Source organism: Rana temporaria, chromosome 5 (assembly GCF_905171775.1).
Source record: "Rana temporaria chromosome 5, aRanTem1.1, whole genome shotgun sequence".
Lineage (NCBI taxonomy): Eukaryota > Metazoa > Chordata > Amphibia > Anura > Ranidae > Rana > Rana temporaria.
The window spans coordinates 139,920,704-139,936,027 of NC_053493.1; the positions used below are offsets into that span (position 1 = coordinate 139,920,704).

The 15,324-nt window shown below is 42.2% G+C and overlaps 1 protein-coding gene across 1 annotated transcript in view; it reads right to left on the bottom strand.

Annotated features, from left to right (window-relative positions):
* Window positions 1–15,324, bottom strand: part of DPY19L1 (dpy-19 like C-mannosyltransferase 1) — an 89,007-nt gene that overhangs the window by 28,451 nt on the left and 45,232 nt on the right. The window contains exons 9-14 of the mRNA XM_040353181.1: window positions 13,437–13,528; window positions 11,964–12,063; window positions 10,555–10,632; window positions 9,655–9,741; window positions 9,418–9,474; window positions 2,287–2,367 (exon numbers count right to left, since the gene is read on the bottom strand). Coding sequence (XP_040209115.1) covers window positions 2,287–2,367; window positions 9,418–9,474; window positions 9,655–9,741; window positions 10,555–10,632; window positions 11,964–12,063; window positions 13,437–13,528 — 495 coding nt within the window. The remainder of the gene's footprint in view (window positions 1–2,286; window positions 2,368–9,417; window positions 9,475–9,654; window positions 9,742–10,554; window positions 10,633–11,963; window positions 12,064–13,436; window positions 13,529–15,324) is intronic.

Sequence of the window (15,324 nt, forward strand, 5' to 3'; positions counted from 1 at the left end):
GACAAAAGTCCTACACTTTGTCTGTGGAAAATCCGATCGTGTGTGTATGAGGCTTAAGAGTGTACAATACTTGCAGAGCTGGAGTCTCATCAGGGCCATGTCAGAATAAAGTTGCAATCTCACATTTTCTATGCATTTCTCGGTAATTGCTGGTTTTACCCGTGATCCAAAACATTTTGATCAACTGAGCTCTGTAATTTGTGTCTGTTTGGCTTCGTACTATAATACAACTCCCCTTTGTGGGCAGAAGCCTAAATGATTCAACTGTTAATGTCAATAACTGTGGAATACGGTATGGAGGTATTATATAAAGTAATACAATATTAAATGAAATGTGGTCAGTTTCTGCTCATCAATCTGGAATCATGGATTTAAAGCAAAACTTGACCCATAACAACTTGATAACAATAATGTTCTTTGACAAGAAACACACATTCCACAATAATATATAGTGTGTCCTGCAAGTTGCCTCCCACATAGCTACAGAGTTTAGTGAGGAGAGTTCTGAGAGCTGATTGTAGGGAAGAGACATCTCCTCACCCAGCTCACAGGAACAGAGCTGAGACTGGCAATCTGCTGGAGATCCCTCCCCAATCACCACTTTTCTCTTGGTGTCAGGAAAACTTGTCAGAAGCTTTTAATTGAGACAAGTACACAATATAGAGGGATATGCTTTATTTATTTTTTATGTCCGAGGTTTACAACCACTTTAACCGCTTGCCGACCGCCGCACGCAGATGTAAGTCGACAGAATGGCAAGGGCAGGCAGATTGGCGTACAGGTACATCCCTTTAAAATTTGCCGCGTGCCTTGTGAGCGTGTTCGCGGGTCCCGGGAACTCGATGTTCCCGGGCAGCCCACGATTGCGGTCAGCAAGGACAGAACAGGGGGATGCCTTTGCATAGGCATTCTCCTATTCTGCCTAGTGACACTGTCACCGATGGCTGTTCCCCGTGATCGGGAATGGTCATCAGTGACACGTCACGTGTAGCCACGCCCCCTAACAGTAAGAATCACTCCCTAGGGAACACTTAACCCTACAGTGCCACCTAGTGGTTAACCCCTTCGCTGCCAGTGTAATTTTCACAGTAATCAGTGCATTTTCATAGCACTGATCGCTGTAAAAATGACAATTGTCCCAAAAATTTGCCAAAAGTGGCATAATGTCGCAGTCACGATTAAAAAAAAAAAAAATAATAATAATCGCTGATCGTCGCCATTACTATTAAAAAAAATATATTAATAAAAATGCCATAAAACAGTCCCCTATTTTGCAGACGCTATAACTTTTGCGTAAACCGATCAAAAAACGCTTATTGCGATTTTTTTTTTACCAAAAATATGTAGAAGAATACGTATCGGCCTAAACTGAGGAAAAAAGTTTTTTTTATATATTTTTTGGCGATATTTATTATAGCAAAAAGTAAAAAATATTGATTTTTTTTTAAATTGTTGCTATATTTTTGTTTATAGCACAAAAAATAAAGACAGCAGAGGTGATCAAATACCACCAAAAGAAAGCTCTATTTGTGGGAAAAAAAGGACGTCAATTTTGTTTGGGAGCCACGTTGCACGACCGCGCAATTGTCAGTTAAAGCTGCGCAGTGCCGAATCGCAAAAAGTGGCCGGGTCCTTTAGCTGCATAATCGTCCGGGTCTTAAGTGGTTAAAGGTAAATTTGAAGTTATTCCCTTCACTATCCTAAGGCATTTCAAAGTGTGTTTGGAAAGGATACTGCATATGTTGGGGGATGCCAAGCTTTTTTTTTTTGGAAGAACGTTTATTGAAGAATTCGAAGATAAACTAGTTAAGCCTTAAGCCTCATACACACGATCGGAGCGTGGGACTTTTGTCCAAAGGGCGTTGGCCAGGAACTTGTCTTGCATACAAACGGCAAAGAATTGTTGGCCAACAAACGCGAAACTACGTGTTTTTTCAGCTATTTTGCGCCACCCTTTGGGCAACTTCTGCTAATGTTGTGTTATGGTGAGCATTGCTTCTGAGAGTGCGTGTTTGTACTTTGGAGTTTGCGACTTGCGCATGTGCAGAAGGGAACCGGGCAGTGACGCCGGCAGTGACGCCACAATGCTTCACTTCCTGATTCCCTCACAGAGGATGGTGGCGGGGGCAGCCGAGAGACGAGTGATTGCCCGGCTTCGGCTGCCGACATTGCGGGCACCCTGGACAGGTAAGTGTCCATTTATTAAAAGTCAGCAGCTGCAGTATTTGTAGCAGATAGCGGGGCCTCCGCTTTAACCGAGCACACGTGATAACATTTAATACTTACATCATCTCTAACACCCAGTATCCTAGAAATGAGTGCTTTTAGGATTACGGTACCAAAAATCCAAGCCAAGACCTGCAAAATCTAGAAGTATAAAATAATAGATAGGTATCAGGGCAGCACTAACCCAAGAAAAATAGAAATACCAAAAAAGCAAGGCCAACAATAACTTAAAAGCGTAAGGTAAAAACAAGCTGCAACCAAGGTAGTGACGTGGAGGTTGGAAGAAGGAGTACAGCGACAGGACCATGAGATCGACACTCCAAGAAGTGTCAGCTTCTCAGCAGACAGGAGAGGAAGATTTCAATGAAACGGCATTCAGAAGAAAGGGAAACAATGGATGATTGTCACACAATCTGACTGGATACATAGAGCTCAGAAAACAACTACATTTCCAAAATAACTGTACAAGTATCCAATTAGGGCTGAAGTACCTTAGGGGAAAATGAAGACAATTGTTTTGCATTATAAGTTGTTGCTCAGTGCACACACACACGCACACACACACACACAAACGTACACACACACACACAAACACCAGGCAAAAATAAAAACCTAAAGTTGCATGTTTATGTTATGAAATATCCAGAGGTTGAATTTGACCACCGTCTCATGTCTTTGGGTAACCATTGCTCTTCTATGCATTGAATTAAAGCTGCCAGAAGGCTTGTGAGGCCACCCTCACATAGGTGTTGTGCACACAAGGTGTAAGGTAAGTAGAAGCGTTTTATTTTCTCCTAATTATATCCTAATCAATTGTCCCCACATCAATTGTAGCCACTGTGCCCTGTAAAATGCTGCCAGTCAGATTGCCCCCCCCGCCGGCACTTACCTTTCTGGGGTTCGCCATCCTTCTTCCACGGTCCCTCAATGTCTTCTGCCGCCCTTGATGATGCTTCAGCCAATCAGGTTACTGATAACCAGAATCAGTGAACCTGAGACGGCCGTCAGTCTTATCCAAGAGACATCCGGGAGCCGAGGGCTGTACTCGGAAAGCCTATCAGAGCCGATGTCTCTGATAGGCACTTCCGCACAGCCAACCAACTGCCGTTATTCAGATAGCCGGCGCCCTATGTCCGGCCATCTGAATAGACCAGCGGCTGCTGGCCACAATAACATACATTCATGCAATGCATGAGTGTATGTTATTTGCGCCGCGCTGCAGAACGACATTTTAAAAGCCTTAAAAGGGCCCTTTTTTTTTAGGACTACAGGAGGGGGGGGGGGGGGCGGCGCCCTAAGGATGGGCCGCCACTGGTGGAAACACCTTTTGTTTCTTCTTTCGCAGCTGAATGTCAATGCAAAAAGCATCTACTGCATTTGAAAGTTAAAGATAACCATGATTTACAGGCAAGTTCCAGAGATAGAGACATTTTTGCTCCATGCAATCATAAAACATGTGGAGTTCAATGAATTTCACAGTTTTTACTAAATATTCTGGCTTTCCACTACATATCTGTCTCTCCTTTAGAGTCTGGCTGGCCAGTCCATAACACTAGGATCCAATATTAAAAAGGTAAAACCCATTCTTTAGGACTTAAAGTGGATGTAAACCCACTCTCATCCTTTCTAAACTACTGCCATAGTGCTGATCTATAAGGATATATATGCCTCCTGCATGTATCCTTACCTGTCAAATGTCTCCCCTCTGTCTGTTATAAGAACTGAAAAACTGCAGATTCTGTGGGTGGGTCTGTTGTCTGGAGCTCGGTGGGTGGAGTCGTGGTGTCAGTAGACTCCCCACCCATCTCTACACTCCTTGTCAGCATGCATTTTCTCCTGTGTATTCCTTACACTAAATTCTGCTATGATCACCAACATCCAGTCAAAATCCAGAAAAGTAACCACATGACATCAGAAAAAGGAGTGGGGGTGGGAATTAAAAAATAATGCCCGTCCCAGGCTAGTGTATGAGATTTTTAAAATAACCTGGCAAGGGGGAAGAACAGACACAAGTTTTCTCCTGTTTGTCTGTTTATCTCACTGAAAAAAGAAAAGAGGATTGCTCAGAGCTGGATTAACTCTTTGTGGCAAGACTGGGCACAGATGATAGGAAATCTTATACTCTACATTGTGACAGCAAAAAAAAAAAAAAAAAAAAAAAAAATGGGGTTTACATCCACTTTAATCTTATTCCATAACCATGCCAAAACCGTAATTTACATATATTGACTGTGTTGTTTAGTTCTGTTATTGTTTGACTGCGTTATGTTACTGAAACACATATTTCAAAAGTTTTACATTTCTCCCTCTCTCTAAACACCCTAGCCCTAATTGTTTAAATTGAGGTTCATTTAGGACATATGTAGATATAATAAATAGACTGAGCAGAGGTCTCACATGATGTATGAACACAGATTGATTAATAATGTACCTGTAACATCGTATATGATTTATAAGGCAACCAATATCCCAAATGTCCTTTTATTTCTCTCCTCTGTATTAACATTATAATATATACCAATAAAGAAATATATTGAAATTAAAAAAGGTAAAACCCAAATTTTAGCAGCCCTCTTAATATCTTCAGGTAATTTTGTTTACCTGAACACAAAGATTTTGATTATTTAGTTAGGAAGAACAAGAACTTGATTGATTTTCCTGCATTGGCCGATCATAGTCCTGGCTACATTGCAAGAATCTTTTCTGGTATCGGCATACTATTCTTATTGGGGTGCTACTGCCATCTACTGGCTAAAAAGGGAAACGGACAGACAGACAGACAGACAGCAAATATAAATCCTGTGAGGAAAACACAATGGCCCGGATTCAGATAGAGATACGACGACGTATCTCCTGATACGCAGTCGTATCTCTGAGTTCCGTCCGTCGTATCTATGCCCCTGATTTATAGAATCAGGTTCCGCATAGATCTCCCTAAGATCCGACAGGTGTAAGTGACTTACACCGTCGGATCTTATGCCGCATACACACCATCACTTTATGTGATGAAAAAAAACGACACTTTCTGTGAAGTAAAAAATGACGTTTTTGAAACTTCAATTTTCAAAGACGAAGTTGCCTACACACCATCGTTTTTCTCACAATGATCTTGCAAAGTGAGGTTACGTTCTCACCGCGTTTTTCCATTGAAGCTTGCTTCATAAGTAGCTTCTGGGCATGCGTGGATGAAAAAACGTCTTAGAAAACGACGTTTTTTGCTACACACGGTCAATTTCTGTGAAGTAAAAAGTGCACTTTTGAAAAACGACACATAAAATTGAAGCATGCTTCAATTTTTTTTGGTCGTTTTTTACAAGACATAAAACGACGTTTTCCCCCACACACAGTCAATTAAAGTGACATTTTTAAAAACGTCATTTTTTTTCATCACATAAAGTGATGGTGTGTACGCGGCATTAGGCTGCAATTCCAGGTCGGCCGCTAGGTGGCGTTTCGTTTTTTTTAAGCGACGAATATGCAAATGAGGATTTCCGCCGATTCAGAAACGAACGACCGCCCGGCGCATTTTTTTTTACGTCGTTTGCGTTTGGCTTTTTCCGGCGTATAGTTACCCCTGCTATATGCGGCGTATCCTATGTTAAGTATGGCCGTCGTTCCCGGGTTGAATTTTTTACGTTGTTTGCGTAAGTCGTCCGCGAATACGTATGGACGTAATTTACGTTCACGTCGAAACCAATGACGTCCTAGCGACGTAATTTGGAGCAATGCACGCTGGGAAATTTAGCGGACGGCGCATGCGCAGTTCGTTCGGTGTGGGGATGCGCCTGATTTAAATGTTACACACCCCCTAGCCGCGGAATTTGAATTCCGCCGGGGGATTTATGATCCGCCGGCGCAACTTTAGAGGCAAGTGCTTTCTGAATAAAGCACTTGCCTCAAAAACTTGCGCCGGCGGATCGTAAATCAGATAGGTTACGCAGATCTAAAGATCCGTGTAACCGATCTGAATCTAGCCCAATGACTTAAAGAAGTATCAAGTAACAAAAAGTGAATCTCCACGTGCGTATTAATTATTAATATTTAGTCCTCACATTTTGGAATAGCTCAGGCCTATCACTAGTGACAGAAAAATTAAATAAAAATTTAAGACAGTTTAATCCCCATAGGCACCTACACTGGAAAAGAATGTTAGAAAATGTTCAAAATGTAACACTGGCATATCTCTGCCTAATAAGCATAAAATAACAAAAAGCTTAGTGTGCTTGACTAAGACAGGTATGCATGACGCAGCTTAGGGGGAAAAAAATATATCTACGATTAAGTACCAAAAAGGGCGAAATGCATCAGCGGAGTTCTCTAGAGGTGGAGAACAGGTGCTGGAGCCATCTTTTACCCATCACATTACATTTATGCAACAGGGAATCAGTGTCTGTGTGCAGATGGCCACCATTTTGCTAAAGAACAATTTCTGAGATACTATTTTTGGAAGTGTGGCTTCCACTTTTTACCTAGATGCTGAGCCGAAGGTTGAGACTAGCCATGATAACCCTATAAAAATAACAAACATGTTAAACTTACCTGCTCTATGCAGTGGATTGCACAGAGCACCTCAGATCCTCCTCTTCTTGCTCTTCTGTGCTCCTAGCCCCTCCTTCCTGTTGATTGCCGCCACAGCCAACAGCTTGCTTTGGGGGCACCTGAGTCGAGTCACAGCTCCCTGTGTCCCGGCCCCGCTTCCTCTCTCTCCTGATTGGCTAGCTGACTTTCACAGCAGTGGGAGCCAATTGCACCACTGCTGTGTTTCAGCTAATCAGGAGGGAGAATCTCGGACGACTGAGAGACTTGTGGACATTGCTGGACAGAGAGGGACCCCAGGTAAGTGTTAGGGGGGCTACACAGAAGGCTTTTTATCTTAATGCATTAAGGTAAAAAACAAACAAACTGACTTTAAGAAACATGGTTTGTTTTTGCCCAACAACATTAAAACATGCCAAAAAAGGGCATACAATTAAGATAAGTGAACCTATACTTTGAACGTTGTGCCCCAAACCCGACGAAGGCTTTTCTTTACATTCAGCTGTCAGCGGGGAAGCCCACTGACAGCTGATGACTCATCCATTTGTTAAGGATGCAGCAGCCGACTGCTCCTTAACAACCATGTTTACTGGTTGATAAGGATGCCAGCGGGCCACTGGCTAATAAAAAAAAAAAAAAGAATGCTGGAAACCGATGCTTAGCAGAGGGTAATAGCAAATCGCTCCCAAAAACGCAAAAAAAATCGTTTTCTTTGATGCTTCTAAAAGCTGGAGCTTAAACATAAACTAGCATGCACAGAGACTTAAAGTGGTTCTAAAGCCTCAACGTTTTTCACATTATTGCATTAAAGTAGAACTATAGGCAAAACTTTTTTTTCTCATTTTGGATAATGAGGTAAAACAGGACAAAGAGTAAGAATCTCCCTAACATGGGCACATACAGCAATACTGACAGGTGTTCTAATCCTTTTCCAATCCAAAAAAAAAAAAAAAAGGAAGGTTTTGCCTTTAGTTATACTTTAACCACTTGCCGACCGCCGCACGACTATTTACGCCGACAACATGGCACGGGCAGGCAAATTGGCTTACAGGTATGTCCCTTTAAATTTGCCACCCAGTGGGCGCTGTCGCGTGCCTCGCGGGTTCCCGGGAGGCCCGCAATTGCGGTCGGCAAGGGCAGAACAGGGGAATGCCTTTGTAAAACAAGGCATTCCCCTATTCTGCCTAGTGACACTGTCACTGATGACCATTCCCCGTGATCAGGAACGGTCATCAGTGACGTGTCACGTGTAGCCACGCCCCCTAACAGTAAGAATCACTCCATAGGGAACACTTAACCCCTGCAGCTCTATCTAGTGGTTAACCCCTTCACTGCCAGTGTCATTTTTATAGTATCAGTGCATTTTTAGAGCACTGATCGCTGTAAAAATGACAATGGTCCCAAAATAGTGTCAAAAGTGTCCGATGTGTCTGCCATAATGTCACAGTCGAGATAAAAATTAAAAAAAACGCTGCTCGCTGCCATAACTAGTAAAAAAAAAGAATTATTAATAAAAATGCCATAAACAGTCCCCTATTTTGTAAAAGCTATAACTTTTGCACAAGCCAATCAATAAACGCTTATTGTGATTTTTTTTTACCAAAAATATGTAGAAAAATACGTATCGGCCTAAACTGTGGAAAACATTTTTTTTTAAATATATGTTTGGGGGATATTTTAATATAGTAAAAAATATTGAATTTTTTTCGAAATTGACGCTCTTTTTTTTGTTTATAGCGCAAAAAAAAAAAAAAATAAAAAAAATAAATAAATCGCAGAGGTGATCAAATAGCACCAAAAGAAAGCTCTATTTGTGGGAAAAAAAGGACGTAAATTTGGGTTGGGAACCACGTCGCACAATTGTCAGTTTAAGCGACGCAGTGGCGAATCGCAAAAAGCCGCCTGATCTTTGACCGCCAAAATGGGCCGAGGTTGAAGCGGTTAAGGTGAAAAACCTTCTGTGCTGGAGCTCCCTCCCCCGGACCCCCCCCTTTTTCTTACCCGAGCCAGATCTGATCCAGTGATGTGCACGAGCACAGTTGCTCCAGACGCTGCCTCTCTCCTTATTGGGCAGATTGATAGCCACTGGCTCCCGCTGCCTAATCAAATCCTGCAACACGGGGGGCGGGGCCAAGTTCTACTGTCTGTGTCAATGGATGCAGCAGTGGACTCGGGAACGAGCCTGTACGGGTGACCCCAAGGAAAGCGGCTTTCCCTGGGGGCACCTGATGAAGAGGAGGGGCCTGGAGCGCTGGTGGGGGAACCCACAAAAAGGAGGATCAGGGCTTCTTTGTAATACCATTGCACAGAGCAGGTACGTATAGGCATGTTTTTTTTATAACAAAGGCTTACAAACCACTTTAATATTTATGAAAGGCAGGAGTGAGCAAGATATACCACTAGAAATCTCACATTGCAGATAAAAAGAGCAGGACAACTGCAACTTCTGAATGATAATTCAAAGTAAAAGGAAGATGTTTCCGGGTACTTCCTAGTCACTATCAACTTTACTACATATTCTATTCCAATAGTACATAAAAATAATACGGGATAGCAGTCTATTACTCTACTGATATAAAATACACAAAAAAAGTAATTAAAACAAGTAATTAAAGTAATTTAAAACAAAAAGCGAAAAGTTGTACAAAAGCTTACCCAACTCACAAACGTATTTATTTCAAGGCTTGCAATTTTCCTCTTCCTAACAATCAGCTGTAAAATATAAGCGTCTTTAGAATGCAAACATATTTGTAAGTGACAAATTCACTGTAAAAGCTATTGGAGTGCACCATAATAGCAGTGCTTGGTCACCAAAACCCCCCCCAAAAAAAACAGACCACCAAAAACTATGAAGAACAGGAGTAAATGCCATTCCATTTTCCAAATACTTACACAAATAATCAATAAGGATGAAGCATAATAGGATGTCAACAGCATGGAATTTCCAAACATCAGTATTACACACAGTGCCAATGACACCTGTAGACAAGTCAAAAGAAGTGTTGTTAACGTGGAATAAATGTAAGGCCCCATACACACGATAGAATCCATCCGCTGAAAAATCCCAGCGAATGGGTTTCAGCGGATAGATCCTATGGTGTGTACACTCCAGCGGATCTGTTTCCGCGGATATTTATCCCCTGGGATGGATTTCCAGCGGATAAATATTTGATGACATGCTATCAAATCTATCCGCTGGAATCCATCCCAACGGATGGATCCGCTGGTCTGTATAGACTCACCGGATCCATCCGTCCGAAGGGATCCCCCGCATGCGTCGTAATGATTCGACGCATGCGTGGAATTCCTTATATGACAGCGTCGCGCACGTCGCCGCGTCATAATCGCGGCGACGGCGCGACACGTCATCGCCAGAGGATTTCGACGCGGATTTCGATTCGATGGTGAGTACACTCCATCGCATGGAAATCCGCGCAAATCCTCAAGAGGATTCCGCTGGACCGTATCCGCGGATAAATCCTCTCGTGTGTATGGGGCCTAAAGGTCATGCAGAGGAGCGGAACAATAAATGATGCTGCAAAAATACTATAATATAGTTTAACAGTATTTTAGAACTGATAATCTAGGTTTTCAAGCACACTTTTAATCCACTGTATGGAGTAATATAAATCTAGATCATTCTGTATAGAGATTATGCAAATATATTAAATAAAGCCAGCAAGCAACTTCCTATCCCAGTCTTACGTTCACTATTTTATTAACATGGTCTATCGGTCCGATTGCCAACATAATAATAATATAGTTATAAATGCATAATAGAACACTCCTTACCATGTGTGTATAGAGAATTTTCAAAAACTTGTCTGAATCCAGGCAGCCAATGAGATATACAGCAAAAAGTGAGGCAATCTGGAAAATGTCAATTAATATAGATCATGATACTGTTGGATTTACAGATATGTCTTAAAGCCATAGTTTAGTGTGCTTATATTTTCCTTCCCCTGGTTCCTCCTTTCCCCGCTCCACCAACATGCTACTAAACCATTAAAAAAAAAAATCAAAAAAATCATTAAAACAACTTATTTTAGATCCAGTGGTGTTATTACTGTCACTTTACTTCCCTATGCAAGTTGAAAAAAAAAAAAAAGTAATGTCAATCAAGTTTTGCCATAAAAACGTTAAAAAAACATATTTATGCAGTTTATTTGCACTAATTCATATACACTAATACTAGTGTATATGAATATCTGTTCTGTGCACCAGACTTATATTCTGATTACCTGCATTTGAGTTGTTGAAACATTTAAGAGAGTGCAGGCTCCATCTAGTGTTCTTTTTTGGTATTGCTTCAGTTCTGTTATTTAAAAGCGGAGTTCCACCCAAAAGTGGAACTTCCGCCTAAACCACTCCTTGCCCCCTTACATGCCACATTTGGCATGTAATTTTTTTTTGGGGGGGGGGGGGGGGGGGGGGAGTGGGGGATTCAGTAGGAGTGGGACTTCCTTTCCCACTTCCTCCTTCCGCCCAGGGACCGATTAGGCGATACGTCATATCGCCTACAGCGGCCCCTCCATGTAGGTGATCGCCTGGGACACGTCACAGGTCCTAGGCGATCACTCATAGCGCAGCGCCGCTTGCGCATGCACAGTGAGTGCTCGACCGTAAAGCCTAAAGCGGTCACGGACGGGTGCCCACACTAGGAATGAAGGCGCCGGCCGTAGAGGGGGGGGAGAGGAGCGGAGCCCGGGCGGCACGTCGCTGGAAAGTGGAGCAGGTGAGTGTCCATTTATTAAAAAAGCCTGGAACTCCCCTTTAATTGCTGTATGTCAAAAAAGTTGTTAGCAAGCAGGGAATTCTGGGTAGAATCTTCACAGGAAGTAAACAGACACCATGCTCTGAGAAGACACTGCAGGGAGCAGGACATGTCTTTCTCAATCTATCGCCATCACCCCTTGGAGAGAACTTAAAAAAAGTATGTTTTTACTATCTCCTCTTGTATTGTATATCGTTGTTTCTGCTATGTATGCTGTATTGTATGCAATAGTGTACTTATTGAGATCTATTTCTGTTATTTTGTAGTTTCACCTGGCTTGTTTTAATAAACCTGAGATCAAAGAAATATGGTATCTGAAGTTTATAGGATAAGAAGGTTTAGCTGAATGTCCTTGAGACAGAACATTATCTACTTTCATCATGAGAACAACAATATAGGGCTGTAGGTATACCCTTGGAAAGCTTACCTGTGTTAGAAGAACAAACTGGGCAAACTGCCATGGAAGCATAAAAAAGACATTAGAAGCACAAAGTGCAATCAGGCTTCTTCTACCAATGTTGGTTGTCCTATAAAACAAACACCAAATTACTGGTTTATCACCATAATCTTACAATGAGAAATATATATAATACAGGACATGTAAAATTATACTGTCAGCATTTTAAACCTCTGAATCTTGCCAAAAGCAGACATTTGGTGCTAAAATACCCTGTTCTGTATGGTCTCGAATTCTGGGTTTAGTAGGTTACAAGAAGAGGCCAAAGCTGGCCAAAAAAATCCCAACAATACATTCCATAATGCCATGAGAGACTTGACAAATGTCCTTCGCAAGTACTTTAAAATTTGTTTGCCTTTAGTATTCAATTTTCTTACGAATGGAATTTCTTAAGTGAAAACATACACGGTTACAAATTATGATCAAGCTCACAGCTTGATGAAGAACATGGTAACAAATATTGCAAAGACTAAGATTGCATCTCCAAATCTTTGTTTTATAAATGTGAGGGGTGTATTCACTTTTTTGAGATAGTATGTATGTATGTATACACACATACACACACACATATTTACATTGTAACAAAATGCAATTTCTTCAGTGTTGTCACACGAACAGATAAAATGATTTTTTTACAAAAATGTGAGGGTGCACTCACTTTTGTGAGACACTGTATATACACACACACACACACACACACACACACACACACACACACACACAGTACATATATGCGATTCTGTACTGCTGGGTAGGGGGCGCGCACGTGCCGCTTCTGCTGTGATTTGTCACAGCCAAAGCCGATCAGCGAATGAATGTCCGCTGGTCGTCGGGAAAAAAGACACAGAACGGAGTTCTGCCTATGTAAACAAGGCAAAGCTCCATTCTGACAGGAAAAAAGTGATGGGATTTCTTTCGCTGCAAAGCAGGGAAAGAAAATCCATCACTTCCCTTAGTAAAAGCAGCACACAGTGTACACAAAAACACTGGCTAGGCACACATTTAACCCTTTGAGGTTTAATCCCTTCCCAACCAGTGTCATTAGCACAGCGACATCATTACTCCTCCTGTGTGCCAACACCGGGTAATTTGGTGGCAGCTGTTGACAAAAGAAGCTGCATCGATACACAGCCGGAGAAGTTAGGGGTTGAACTTTACACAGACCCTGAATTTGCTATGAATAGGCACAGTGACAATTCCTCTTTAGAGGAGGCTAAAATATGTTTTTGCACAAAAGTAGAAACAGGAACAGGAAATGCCATCATGCAATAGCCCTTGCCAAATAAAAAGGTTGCGAGAGTACAATTATTTTAATTTTTTTGCACTAAAATACTAAAAAATAATACAGAGATTGGGCCTAAACAGATACCTAGGCCTTTAATTACAGTTCTAGTTAAAATGTAGTTTTCTCTGTTTCGTCAGAATATCTGTAAAGATCCGTACCTTAAAATGTACGTAAGCAGTACCATCTGCAGAACAAGGAATGGATATGAAAAGCTTTCACGCAGTGGCGGAGTCCACATTACTCTTGTGCTCTATAAACAAAAAGATTAAATTACGCCTCAAATAGGAGAAAGAGAAAAAACGTATAAACAAGGAAAAAGTACAATAAGATTAAAACTGAGCTGTAGGGAAAACATAAAATAAAATCCCCTTTGCAGTAGGGCTGCCCCACACTTCAAGTCTTAAATTCACGTTTAGTGCTAGTGAACCAGTGCTTTTACTTACCTAGTCTGCCATTAATGCAGGTTTCCTCTAGGCTGCAAGACTGATACCCGCGGCCTCTTCTCCCCTATGCTCCGATAGATGCAGGTTCTCTGACGTAATCAAGTCCAATGCAGAGCCCATAGTCCTGCATTGGAGGTTAGAATGCCAAAGGACAGTCTACTGCCAGAGCATAGGGGGAGTTGAGCCGTCATTTTACCTCCTCCCAACTGCTTCCCCTGCAAAGGCAGCTGCACATGGGAAAAAAATGTTATGCGTTTAGTAAGCAGTACTGCATGACCGGGTGCAGATATTTAAGGGTTAAATTCCCCATCACTGACTGTCTGAAAAGTTTTCCACTGCAGATTACGCCTCAGAAGGTCAAAGCATGTGCAACAAAAGTCCTTACCTACGTTGATCCTCCACTTACCAATTACATGCAAGTGTACCAATGACTTGACCGTTTAGGAAAAGGCAACAGGTTCAATTAAAATGTCTCTCTGCCTGTTTACCATTCAATCACTCCCCTAACACTAAACTCCACCAACTGGACCAAAAATACATACTAGATAAATGCGTTCAGGTATGGGGAGCATGTGACTAACCCCAATAATGCAGCACGAATCACCAAGCCACAGTGTTGGCAAGAGGAACGGAGAAAGGCCTAGTTAGACTTACCGGTGACGGTATTTCTAAGAGCCTTTCAGGACAACCTTGGAGAGAGCGCAGCTCCGCCTCTTCTGTAGGAAACACCCACAGGCTTTAAATCCCTCCTCTTCCACCATGGCTTCAGTTATTGTGTGGCCTCCGGCACTGGAAAACAAAGCACAGAGAACCACAACACCATGATAGACACATACTTTACTTTTTTAATATACATTTAGGGAGGGAAATAGCGGTTGTCCTGAAAGGCTCTTAGAAATACCGTCACCGGTAAGTCTAACTAGGCCTTTCTCAAATCGCCTTTCAGGACAACCTTGGAGAGGATAACCAAGTAACTTACCCTAGGGTGGGACTACTGCCTGCAGTACCTTCCTGCCGAAGGCTTGATCTGCGGCCGACAGCAAGTCCAACCTGTAGTGCCGGATAAAAGTTGAAAAACTGGACCAGGTAGCAGCCTTACAGATCTGATCAGGCGTAGCACCGGCCCTCTCGGCCCAGGAAACTGCGGTTGACCTTGTTGAGTGAGCAGCGATTCCTGAAGGAGGGACTTCTCCCTTTGCTTGATAGGCTTCCGAAATTGCTTGTCTAAGCCACCTACCTAGCGTACTCTTAGAAGCTTTTTCCCCTTTGCGGGAACCGGAGAATACCACAAAAAGAGCGTTTGATTTTCTGAACTCCTTGGTGACGGAAAGGAACTGTAACAAACATCTCCTTACATCCAGTGTATGGAAAGCTTATTCTCCTGCATTAGCCGGAACTGCGGAAAATGTTGGTAAAATTATTTCTTGCGACCGATGGAAAGTTGAGGCCACTTTCGGTAGGAAGGCTGGATCCGTTTGAAGGACCACCCGGTCTGGCAAAACTCTAAGGAAGGGTTCCTTAATTGCTAGAGCTTGGAGCTCACCGATTCTCCTTGCTGATGTAATGGCAACTAAAAAAATTGTTTTGAGAACTAAATTTTTTA